Consider the following 12,263-nt stretch of genomic DNA (forward strand, 5'->3'; position numbering starts at 1 on the left):
TAAGATAAGTTTATTCCAATTTTGGGCCCAGAGGGCATAACAGCAAGACAGCTTATACAGAAGGAAATTTAAAAAAAGTTTACAATATTAACCACAGATTACATGAACTGCAAACTACATGAGGATGCAGCATATGGGGAAACGCGTATATATATTTGAATTGAAAATCAGGTGTATACACAAGTAAATGGACAGTATCAGTATTATACCAATATATGAATAATAAACTATAATGATGTTTGCAGTTTTAAAGCATCACTTCTTTTTCTGAAGGTTTGAACTAAATATTCACTCAATTTGAAAAGTACTGGTCAACCAAGTAAATTTGTCAAATAGATAATTTTTTTGTTGAGCTTGTATATATCATGAAAAAACATATTTCTCTCTCCAACATAGAATGGACAATCAGTGGAAATGAAATTCATCTTCTATGCAATTAAGGTTACATAATTCATATATTCTTTTGTTTCTTTCTAAAGAAATCTTCTGGCCAGTATTGCTTTTTATAAATTCATATATCTTCCTCTTTCAATTCGAAGGTCATATGTACTAATTCGAAATCTACATAGAGTTTTTCTTAATTCTAGGGATTCTATAAATATGTAATTTTCCATATTAAAGTTTTCTTTATACGAAAAATATGTTGCGAGTTTTCCTGATTTCTGATCCTCTTTACGTTTTTTTGACCAGTAGAGTAAAAATTGTTTCCGTACCTGATTCTTCATTTGTTTTTGTTTTTTAAAAAAAATGAGAATTTGGGATTTTTCAAATTGGGTACCAAAATGCCTATTCCCTCCCCCCCCCCCCCCCCCCCTAAAATAACTAATGTTTTTGTGCCAACAATTTATATTATATGAATTCAGATTGATATTCTCTGTATAAGCACTGTATAACAGGGATGATTCTAGGCAATTCTCAAGTCTATGCCAATGTACAATGTAGTAAAATACTTTGGATTATAGAACAGAACATAGGATATCTATCCAATTCAGAAATGTCATATTGCAATATTAGTACTTCTTTTTCCGGCACCCAGTACATGTTTACAAAACTTAATATTCCGGTTTTCTACCCCCTCCCCCAATCTTTAAAGATATTGTATAAATATCTGTCTTTTTCCAGTATGCATGCGTGCCGAAATTATTCCCCATATCTAGCTCCATACAGGGCAATAAATTTTACCAAAGAAGTGAAAATGTTTTAATTGGTGGATTTACAGATTTGATGTCTTTATAAAGTTTGAATGAGGCTTTATTGTATAGACCAGATTTTGCTTCCTTGAATGAATCACAGGGGGATAACATTACTCCTACATTATGTAGATATCTACATTTGTTACCAGACACGAAGGTATATCGTGTGCGTGACCAAAACAGACGTCACATGCAAGGCATTGTTGTTATAGTAACTGCATGTACATATATTACTGTTCAAAATGTAAAAACAGAGATATAACATGTCTCTGGTAAAAGCATTATGTATTTTTTGACATGCTTCATTGAAGAATAAAAAGTGTCGGGTATTTGAGCGAGAGAGAGAGAATCATTGATTAAACAGACCCCATATCACAAACAATGATTTTGATTTGATAATTGATATCATATCTTTTATTGTGTGATCTATGTATATCCCATAATACAAATAATTTTAATTTGATAAGATATTACAATATTGATACGTCATGCACAGATTAACAGGAATTCAAATCGAAAGTGAAAACAATTATCAAAACAAAATGTCGACACAGAAACAAGCGCAGGAGGTAGGTGTATGTTAAAGTACAGGGCCGTAAATTAACCTTCAATTTGGAGGAGGCAGGAAATTAGGCGGGGGTCTGGGGGCCTGGGCGGCCCCCAGACGCTGAGCACATTTTGTGCACACTGAACACGTTTCGTGCAAAATCCTTGATTCTAGGGCCTTCTAAGATGTTACTTGACTAACTCATTCTAAAAGAAAGATTTGGAATGCTTTTTAAGGGAGGTATCATGTTCTTAGTTATTGGAAACAACATAAATTCTAATGAACTTTAAATTTTAATTTTTTTGGCTCAAAAGTCAAAAGCTGCCTCAGCTGCCTCCTCCGCCTCCATGTAATTTACGGCCCTGAAGTATCTCATGGTTTCAATCTCTTTGATAAATGAAATGTGAAGGCGTCGCAGTCCATACACCTTTGTATTTTCTAAAACGATATTTATTTATTAAATGAAATTGTACAAAGAAACACATCAGACAGAGTTCTTACGATTCCTACTTCAGAAAGGGTCCTTCCCCGAATCCCTCTTCAAAAAGAGTCCTTCCGAATCCGGCCTATGTAAAATAATAATAACTGCTGTCCTTTTGCTGAAAACGTTGTTAATCAAAGTACTGATAGACGGTGGCGTGGGTTGGGAAAAGTAACTGCCAGAATGAGCAATCATTAATGATTGATTGATTGATTCTTGTTTAACATCTCTCGAGAGAATTTTTCACTCATATGGAGACGTCACCATATCTCCGAGGACCCGTGACATTCACACCTGATACCGAACGTTTGGCGATGGAACTGTCTCTACCTATTTTAACGACTTGGAACAGTTAGGTCTGTCGTGGCCGGGATTAGAAACCTGGCCTCCGCATGCAGGGCGAACGCTCGAGACCACCGCGGCGGTAATCCCCACGGGATTATAAAAAAAATGGAGAATGGTATATTATACAACCTGTCAATGGGTCCAATGTTGCCTGACGTATTTCTTACCAATTGTTAGGCCGTTCTTTGCATATTGATTTTTGACTGTGGATTACTCCGTTTACCTTATCAAGATAAAAGGCACACGACAGGTGTGACCGGTTGACAGGGGATGATTGCTCTTCCTGGGCATCTGATCCCATTCTGGTATATCCAAGGGTCCGTGTTTGTCCAACTCTTAATTTGTATATTTTACAGGAGTTATGAGATTGATCACTGTGCGTTATCTTCACCTTTTCATTAAAGTCTGTGACCTATCCGTTTTGAAATAGCCGTATGATTCTAGCATAGTGTCATTAAAAAAACAACGAGAAGAGGCATTGATGTTAGTTTTCGTATTACAGGTCAAGATAATGAAATTTATCGCATGATATGATTACCTGAGACGTAGGATTCTATTGTGTACGGTATGTATAAATTGGACAAAAGAATATCACATTTATATACTGTTTTTCGGAAGATATTTGAAATGAGTTATTCATCATGTGCTTAAAATATTCTCATGTGTATTTTTAATCTTCAAATTGTTCTCATCCCGTGGGGATCCGGGTTAGAATAGGTCCTCAGTACCCCTTGCTTGTCGTAGAAGGCGACTAAATGGGGCGGTCCTTCGGATGAGACCGCAAAAACCGAGGTCCCGTGTCACAGCAGGTGTGGCACGATAAAGATCCCTCCCTGCTCAAAGGCCGTAAGCGCCGAGCATAGGCCGAAATTTTGCAGCCCTTCACCGGCAGTGGTGACGTCTCCATATGAGTGAAATATTCTCGAGAGGGACGTTAAACAATACATGTATTCAATCAATCAATCAAATTGTTTTCTGTCATGTTATTTCAAAATGAATTATAATAGATTGGTGAAGTTCTCAAAAGACATCTCAAATATGCCTCATATCAAAGGTGAGGATAACGAACAGTGATCAATCTCATAACTCTTATAAGCAATACAAAATAGAAAGTTGGGCAATCACGGACCCCTGGATATACCAGATGTGGGATCAGGTGCCTAGGAGGAGCAATCATTCCCTGTCGACCGGTTACAACCGTCGTGAGCCCTATATCTTGATCAGGTAAACGGAGTTATCCGTAGTCAAAATCATTATGCAGAGAACGGCCTAACAATCGGTATGAAACACGTCAGACAGCATTTGACCCAATGATAGGTTGTATTGGCAAACTAGATCGTTATAACGACCATAGAATTTGTGTAATGCTGACTTTAAACGAGACTGTTGGAACTCCCGTAACAACAACGTGTTTGTTTTGTGCTGCCGCTGCAGTGGGCGTTCCTGTATATACACGGGGAGAAATTTGGAAATTTGCAGGCAGAAAATTAAGAAACTTGATTTGTTTTCATTATCAAAATGTATTATTGTAAACAGTTTTTGAAGCCTTTTCAATAAAATTTGGGCTATATACGCTGATATGTTGCATTCATCGATTCATACATATTCATAAGATAACGGCGTTGTCATCAACAAAAATACCGCACATGCACTGGATGATTCATCCAGATTGATGTCCTTTAGCTGGTTAGATAAGCATTCAACATGGATTAAGGAGTATTACAATCAAATTAATAAATTTTAATGACAAACAAATATTTGTCGTTGCTAAGTAACAACATTCATAGTACAATTTGACCATAATTTGCCTTTCTGCATCCATTCAACACAATTTAAACATACTTACATCAGATGATGATTAGTAAATGCCACATTATTTTAAAAATATAATCTTTAAATAGATCTTAATAATTTTTTAACAAAAATATGATGAAGAGAATTAAGGTCAAAGGTCATGAAATGGAAACTTCGTACTCTATATACATCATTTTCTGATAATATGACGTGTTGCCATTATGTTCCACTAAATAGAATAAATATCTTTACTGTTAATCTAAAATAATTTAATTTTTTTGTATTCAAATAAACTTGGTTGCTAAGCAACAACACCATATCAAATGTTATCAAAAAGTACTAACCGTTCCCCCCCCCCCCCCCCCCCCCCCAGTTCAATGTATACAAATGTTCAAGTACTTGCTTTCAATCACTAAATTTAAATGTACTTGCATCATATTTACAAAAAATATTCTTCTTATATTCAACCTCTTAAAACCTATCTCTAGACACAATTCTTGATACTGGGTTGTTCCGATAGGGGCATGTGTTGACCAATATCTGTCTATCGACTGGAATTTCACAGCAGAAATGTATAAGATAATGCCCAAAAATCGGGAGGGGGGGTTATTTCTTAATACTTAGCCCCAAATACTAATGCATTGTCAGAGCTTTTGAATACTTGATATGAATCGAGGAATGTAACATATCAGCAACTGTGGATTCTCGTCGGTATACAGCCCAAATTTTACTGAAAAGACTTCAAAAACTGTTTACAATTATACATTCTGATAATAAAAACAAATTAAGTTTCTTAATTTTCTGCCTGCAAATTTCCACCGGTTGACAGGGAATGATTGCTCCTCCTAGGCATCTGATCCCACCTCTGGTATATCCAGGGGTCCGTGTTTGGCCAATTCTCTATTTTGTATTGCTTATACAAGTTATGAGATTGATCACTGTTCGTTATCTTCGCCTTTCATAAGACTGGGGCTATAAAAAGCCACCGTCTAAAAACGCTTTTTTGATTATTTAAAGTTTACGTGAGTTACCTATTAAATCATAGTAAAATACCAGAACATACAAACCTTATATGCCTCGTAGGAGATTCGGGGACGTATATTTTTTCGTCCGTCCGTTAGTCTATCTGTCCTAAAAAAAAATTACCATAACTTTTGAATGGATGGTGATAGGACTTTTATATTTCATACATGTGTATTCTCTAGGTAGCAAAATCTGTTAGTTTATTATGACCTTCACCTTTGAGTTTGGCCTACTTTTGAAAAAAAAAACCCTTTAACCTTGGTCATAACTTTTGAACAGTTAGTGCTATGCCTTTCATATTTCACATTTGTATTTCTTATGACAAGACCTTTCCTTGGGTACAATTACTTTGCTGTCATATGGGGCATCAGTGTTTCAGGCAGTTCAAACACATCTAGTTTAAATTTATTTTTGCAGGTTTTGTGACGATGGCTTCAAGCGAAGGAATTTACTCTCATTCAGATCTAGTTTTGTTGAGTGATCTTCCAATTCAACAAATGTTTGAAAGCCCGTGTTGGTCTGAGACACGATTTCAGAAGACCTCTTTAGATATGAATAACATAGAACGATCTTCGCTATTTCTGAATGTTTTTGCCAAAATCGTGGCTTGTGAAGTCGAGTCATGCGAGATTCAGGTTACCGAAATCCTCACTAGAATTACTGATCGAGTGTTTTTTTCACGAATCTGCACCCTTCTGAGTACAATCAAGGAGGTTAACGAAGATTGGTTTACTTTACTTGAAAATATTCTCAAAATGTTACGGGAGCTATGCAGCAAATTTCCAAACGTGGCCTTTGACTCTGTAGAACTATGCATATTTATGGCATCAACGATAACAAAACTAATGTTTTCCAACAATGATGACGTTTTGAACGATCGGTTATCAAAGATGATGAATGACGTCGAGACTATTCGAAGAAGCATAACAGACAAAGCAGTGCAAGTTGAAATAGAGGGAAGAGAAAAGAAAAGAGATACATGTATGAGAAAACCATCAATCGATTTCCGCAAAATTCCAATTCTTCCCACGAGAGATGATATATTCTATGAACCCTTTCAGGTAAAAGAAATGTGGAAAGCGTCATATGAGAATTTAGACCAATATTTAGACGTCCATTTCCGACAGATAAGAGCACATTCTTTCACACAGTTGAGAAGCGGAATATATGATTACATCAGAACAAAATCACTTAACGCAAACTCTGTGAGGCTATACAGAAATGTAAGAATTGTTTCAAAAGAAACATGCTCTGACGGCACCTTATATGAAATCCAACTGGAAGAAAGACTTCTCAGTCACATTAAGTTCGAGAGGAACAGACCTTTAGTGTATGGATCAATACTCTGTATGTCACCCGACGACTTCGACACTCTATATTTCGCTGTTGTAGAGAACGCTAATCATGATCAGATTAATACAGACTGCACCTTGAAAATTAAGATAAGACAAGAACAGGGTGAATCAGAAATTCCAATGGAATTACCCCTGACAATGATGGAGAGCACAGTCAATTTCGAGTTGCACAGACATGTACTGGCTTCTTTACAGAATATTTACGAGGAAGATTTACCTTTCAGAAGATACATGGTAGAAGGTCTTAAAAACATCCATCCACCTCTATACTTACAAGACAATACTGATATAGAATATGACATGACTCCGATGATATCCAATAGCAAAATTTTCAAGAAACGCTCTCGTAAGACCACTAAAGATTGCCGTAGGTACAAAGTTCATTCAGAACACTGGCCCTCGGCGGAGGAGCTTCATCTAGATGAATCTCAATACAAAGCATTTCAGTGTGCATTGACAAGAGAGTTTGTTATGATTCGAGGCCCACCTGGTACAGGCAAGACCCATGTTGGTCTCATTATAGCAAAAACATTGCTTCATAACCGAATTCATTGGATGAATGAGAGAAAAATAAATGAAAATATTCCTTCATCCAAAAATTGTGTTCAGAAAACTAGATATATCGGCGAAACATCTTCAGCCATGTTGATCGTTTCTAAGACAAATAATGGATTAGATCAGTTCATTGAAGGGATCTTGAAGTTTTTAGATCCAGAGAATATAGATCACTGGAAATCAAAGTTTGTTCGAGTTGGTTCAAAGTGCACAAATTCTATAAATGAAGCACTTTCGTTGAAACACAAAAGAAAACACATGTCCAGTTTGAAAATGAAAGAGACAGGTTGTTATGATCTGCTCTCAAAGAGTAAGGAAACAATAGGTAAAATCAAATGGATGTTGAAAAAATCCCTTGAAAACGTTTTTGGTGAAAAAATTCTAATGAATTGGGTAGAAGAGGTTAAAACATTAAGGGAAAACAGCATTGAATTTGATATGCTAGAATGGTTGGGAATTGACGAAAAATCATTACGTCAATCAGTGTCTAAGGATTATGAACAATCCGAAGTGGAATCAGCCGAGAAAGATTTGGAAAGTGAAACTGTTGGTTGTGAAAACGAAGAATACGTAACAGATACGGAAGCTGAATCTATCAATTGTGATATTTACATTGATGACGAAGATTACAAAACATGCGATAAGTTCGAAGAAATTGGAGCCAGCTTAGAATTGATAGTAGACTCAATTTTGGAAAATAATGAATTTGATGAAAAATTTTCAAGTCTGTTAAAAGAAAGAGCAAATAAGGCGAAAACTAATATTCGTAGGGGTGATATTATGACACAGACTGAAGTTGAAAAGTCCATTGAGAAACCTTGGAAAATACCCCTGGTTCAGAGATGGAGAATGTACAGATATTTCCTTCATCAATTACGCCAGAAAGCCATTAATCTGTTGCATGAGGAGGAAATCGAATATGCAAAATTACAAGCAAAATGTGCCCGTGAGAAACAAATGGTTATTGATTACGAAATTCTTTCTCATTCAGCAATCATTGCAATGACAACTGCAGGAGCAGTTCGATATCAGGATGTTCTGAACGAGATTGGTCCCAAAATTATTATAGTAGTAGAGGCAGCCGAAATATTGGAGGCACATATTATTCCAATATTGAATTCATTTTGCGAGCATCTTATTTTAATCGGTGATCACAGTCGATTAGAAATGAAATCTTCGGGAATTGAACTCCATAGAAAACACTACATAGATTCATCGTTGTTTGAAAGAATGATAAATCTAGGTGTACCATACGTTTCCTTAAATAGACAACATCGTATGCGGCCAGATATTTCACAGTTGCTTCGCCCCGTTTACGGTCGAGAGTTGATAGACAATGATAATGTACTAGAATACGAACATGTTTTGGGTATTGAAAAAAATGTGTATTTTGTGTCACACAGTGCTGAAGAATATAAAATGGGTGACACCCAAACATTCTTGAACGACCACGAGGCAATGTATATTGAATGTCTTACCCGATATCTTTTGAAGCAAGGTTATACAGCAAAACAAATAACAATCATTACACCTTACTCGGGTCAAATGAATTTGATACAGAACCGTTTGTCAAGTGATGATTTCAAAGGAATAAGAATATCAATTCTTGATAAATACCAAGGAGAGGAAAATGACATTGTTATATTGTCTCTCGTCAGATGCAACACAGAAGGAAATATAGGCTTCCTCGATAAGGAAAAACGGGTATGTATGGCTTTATCCAGGTCCAGAATTGGTCTCTATGTCATCGGAAATTTTGACTTGTTGCGAAAATTTTCACATAAGTGCAAGCTGTGGCAACAAGTGATAAAGATGATGGAAAATAATGAAGCTCTTGGAAAAGGACTTCCGTTATTCTGTAGAAATCACAAATTAACTCGCATGCTAGCTGTCCATTCCGAGGATTTTGACAAAGTACCCGAAGGAGGATGTTTGCAAAAATGCAGCTTCATATTAAAATGTGGACATGTATGTAACTTGCATTGTCATCCAAGGGATCCAAATCATACAGAAATCACATGTCAAGAACAATGTTCAAGTTATTGTGAAAAGGGTCATAAATGCAGTAAGCGGTGCCATTTTCCCCACGACTGCCAGTGTGGAAGAGAAGTGAAGAAATGCTTGCCATGTGACCACAAATTAATGATGGCTTGTCATATAAATCCAGAGTACGTCACCTGTAAATTTCAAGTGAATAGAAAACTTAAATGTGGACATACTGGTGTAATGCTATGTTTTGAAAACCCCTTGCAATATAAATGTGATGTCACGGTCCAGAGAATTTTGGAATGTGGTCACCAGATGGTCGTGTCCTGTCATGACGATAAGGAACATTTCAAATGTAAGAAGATTGTTTTGAGGACACTTCCATGTGAACACAAGATACTGCTCGAATGTCATGTTGATGTCAATAAGTATGATTGCAAGCAAATGATTGTCAAAACACTCCAATGCAAGCACGAAGCTGAGGTGCCATGTCACTTGAATGTATTAAGCTTCAAATGTATGGAGGATGTTACTGAGAAAAGAAGTGACAAATATAAGCCCAAACTTTCATTTACGTACTACTTAACCGGAAAAAGAAGTGATATAGAATACAAATGTGAACATTTTTATACAAGAAAATGTCACGAATTGCCAAGCCAGTTCCAATTACTAAATCCATGTAAAGAACAAATCAAGAAAAACCTGGAATGCGGACATATTATTGCAATTGCTTGTCATCAACAATGTGAACCAAATCGATGCAAGACTCAGGTGATGACAACATTTCGGTGTCATCATAAAAACATTATTGTACCTTGCTACCAGAGAAACATAGCAAAATGTCGGTCAGTATGCGGAAAACTGTGCGAAGCAGGGTATACTTGTCAGCAAGTGTGTCACTATCCAGATCTATGTTCATACATGGTGCGAGTGAAGTCAGATGCAAAGTGATATCCCGGAATTGAATTATATAGAACCAAACATTTCAACAAATATTGGAGGAGAAATCATTGCAAAGAGAATACTACAACAGACACGGAACGAGACCAAAATGATAAACAAACCAAAAAGAAACATATACTGTTTCTAAGAAAGAAAACCTGGAATCAAAGCTTGAAAGGCGATTCATCGGAAAAGGATGCGATTTTGGTCGTTTTGTTGTAAGATAAGCAGAGGTGAAGGTGTTATCAATGGGAAAGAAAAGCTCACATCATGCAGAATGGAAAATGAGTTCTCTCGCAAAGTTTATGGACGAAGAACAAAAGGAAGGGTCAGAATAAACGACCTAAAGGATTTTAGTCACGTGGTCTTAATTTCGAAAGACGTCGTGAAAATTATTTTTTTTAGGGTTTGATAAAAAGGACGATTTGAACTTGTGATATTCCCTATTCCTCACAACTTCTCCCTTTTCAGTGAACCATGTGATATTCATGCAATACATGTAGCTGTGACTGTTTTCTTTAACGAAAATGGTCACGTTTGCATTTTTATATCAACATCATTGTTTAGTATGAAATTGTGACGTCATTGTAATGGTTATTCAGCATACAATACACACCAGATTTTAAGTTTTTCAAAGCATCATGTTGGAATGTAAATATCTATTTAGAGAGACCTAAATTTTCTTGAGAATTATAATTTGTAAAATATCATAGTTAATGCTTTAATAAATATTTATCATATGTTTGCTGCACAGCATCTTGGTGTATTTGCGCATTTGTATTGTGTTATGTGAATTTCATGTTTGATGCATGTAATAACATATTTGCAAAGGGATTTTGACATGCAATGGTTTAAAATGGATGCAGAGGATCCGTGATTTTAAGGTAGCTCCATCCTCATTTGACGTCGTAAGATTTTGTAAAATCATTATTTTTAACTTTGCGCGTAAGGAAAATATATCTTTAGATTTCATTCACTGGATATAATTGGTAAACTATTTGATACTGTATTTTTGTCAGTGATCAACTAACTATATTAAAAAGAATTTGCGAATGTTGATAGCTCACATTATTTCTATTGTATGTGTTTATTATACGATGCTTTCCCTGATATTCTCATTTAATGTATACATATTTATGAAATAGCAATCTTTTGAAAATGTGAACTTTTAATTTTATCATTCTAACCAGTTTTTATGTATTTCTATTACGTTTTTTTAGTGAAAATGTGCGCTTTTCTTATGTTGGCTTATAATTCTGTTTTTGGATGTCTGATATATTAAAAAAGGGTGGGAATTTTTTCGTTATCGATTAAACTATATTAAGTAGAAGCTTCAGATGGTACCCATACAGCCCCAAACCGAGGGCGAACAATGATAGTCCTATAGGTCCCCTACCTTGCTTGCATTGTCCTTTTGTGGAGTTGTTAAATATCCTTCATTATGACCCTATATATGATGTAAATTTAACAAATTTCAGGTGACATCTATTGTCCTTAAATGCCTGTGTGACTCCTTTTTAGCGTTTTATATGTTTGACATCTGTTGTCAAATGCCTGTGTGACTCCTTTTTATCGTTTTATATGTTTGACAACGTTGTTCTATCTCTTTATTAGTTTTGTTTTATTCAATCACCCCATCTTCAACCCATCTACAGCCCCACAACGAGGGTGGAAAATGAGTTCATATGGTCTTTTACCTTGCCTCCATACTCCATCAATGGACTCTTCAAAGATTAAATTGTTATTAACCTCTATGCGATTTAATAATGATAATTTCAGGTTAGCTCATTTGCCACCAAAGGCCGTATCCTATGGGTTCGTATAAGTTGTCTATCCCATGATCAGTTTTGTGTCATTGGATCACCCCATATTTAATCATTAGAAAGGTGTGAAAAGTGACCCCACCCTCGGGTACACCCATGTGGTACGTCTATACACCCTCTACGATGATGGCAGAAAATGATAGTTCAAGGGTTCCTCTAATCTCGGCTGAGATTTGTCTTGGCTAAATATTTGGACTGATACCTTCACCGAAACTCGGA

At 36.0% G+C, this 12,263-nt stretch overlaps 1 protein-coding gene across 4 annotated transcripts; it reads left to right on the plus strand.

Moving 5' to 3' along the window:
- Positions 1–1,054: 1,054 nt before the first annotated feature.
- LOC125651411 (NFX1-type zinc finger-containing protein 1-like) lies at positions 1,055–11,516 on the plus strand. Of its 4 annotated transcripts, none has more exons than XM_048879983.2 (3): positions 1,055–1,385; positions 3,069–3,131; positions 5,801–11,516. In XM_048879983.2, exon 3 carries the CDS (start codon positions 5,812–5,814, stop codon positions 10,228–10,230), a length of 4,419 nt encoding a protein of 1,472 aa, XP_048735940.2. In that variant the 5' UTR covers positions 1,055–1,385; positions 3,069–3,131; positions 5,801–5,811; the 3' UTR covers positions 10,231–11,516. The 4 variants fall into 4 exon arrangements, with proteins under 4 accessions (XP_048735940.2, XP_048735941.2, XP_048735939.2 ...); XM_048879982.2 differs by lacking the exon at positions 1,055–1,385 and adding an exon at positions 1,704–1,762; XM_048879984.2 differs by lacking the exons at positions 1,055–1,385; positions 3,069–3,131 and adding an exon at positions 1,703–1,762.
- Positions 11,517–12,263: the final 747 nt, after the last annotated feature.

The sequence above is a fragment of the Ostrea edulis genome, chromosome 5 (genome assembly GCF_947568905.1).
Source record: "Ostrea edulis chromosome 5, xbOstEdul1.1, whole genome shotgun sequence".
NCBI lineage: Eukaryota > Metazoa > Mollusca > Bivalvia > Ostreida > Ostreidae > Ostrea > Ostrea edulis.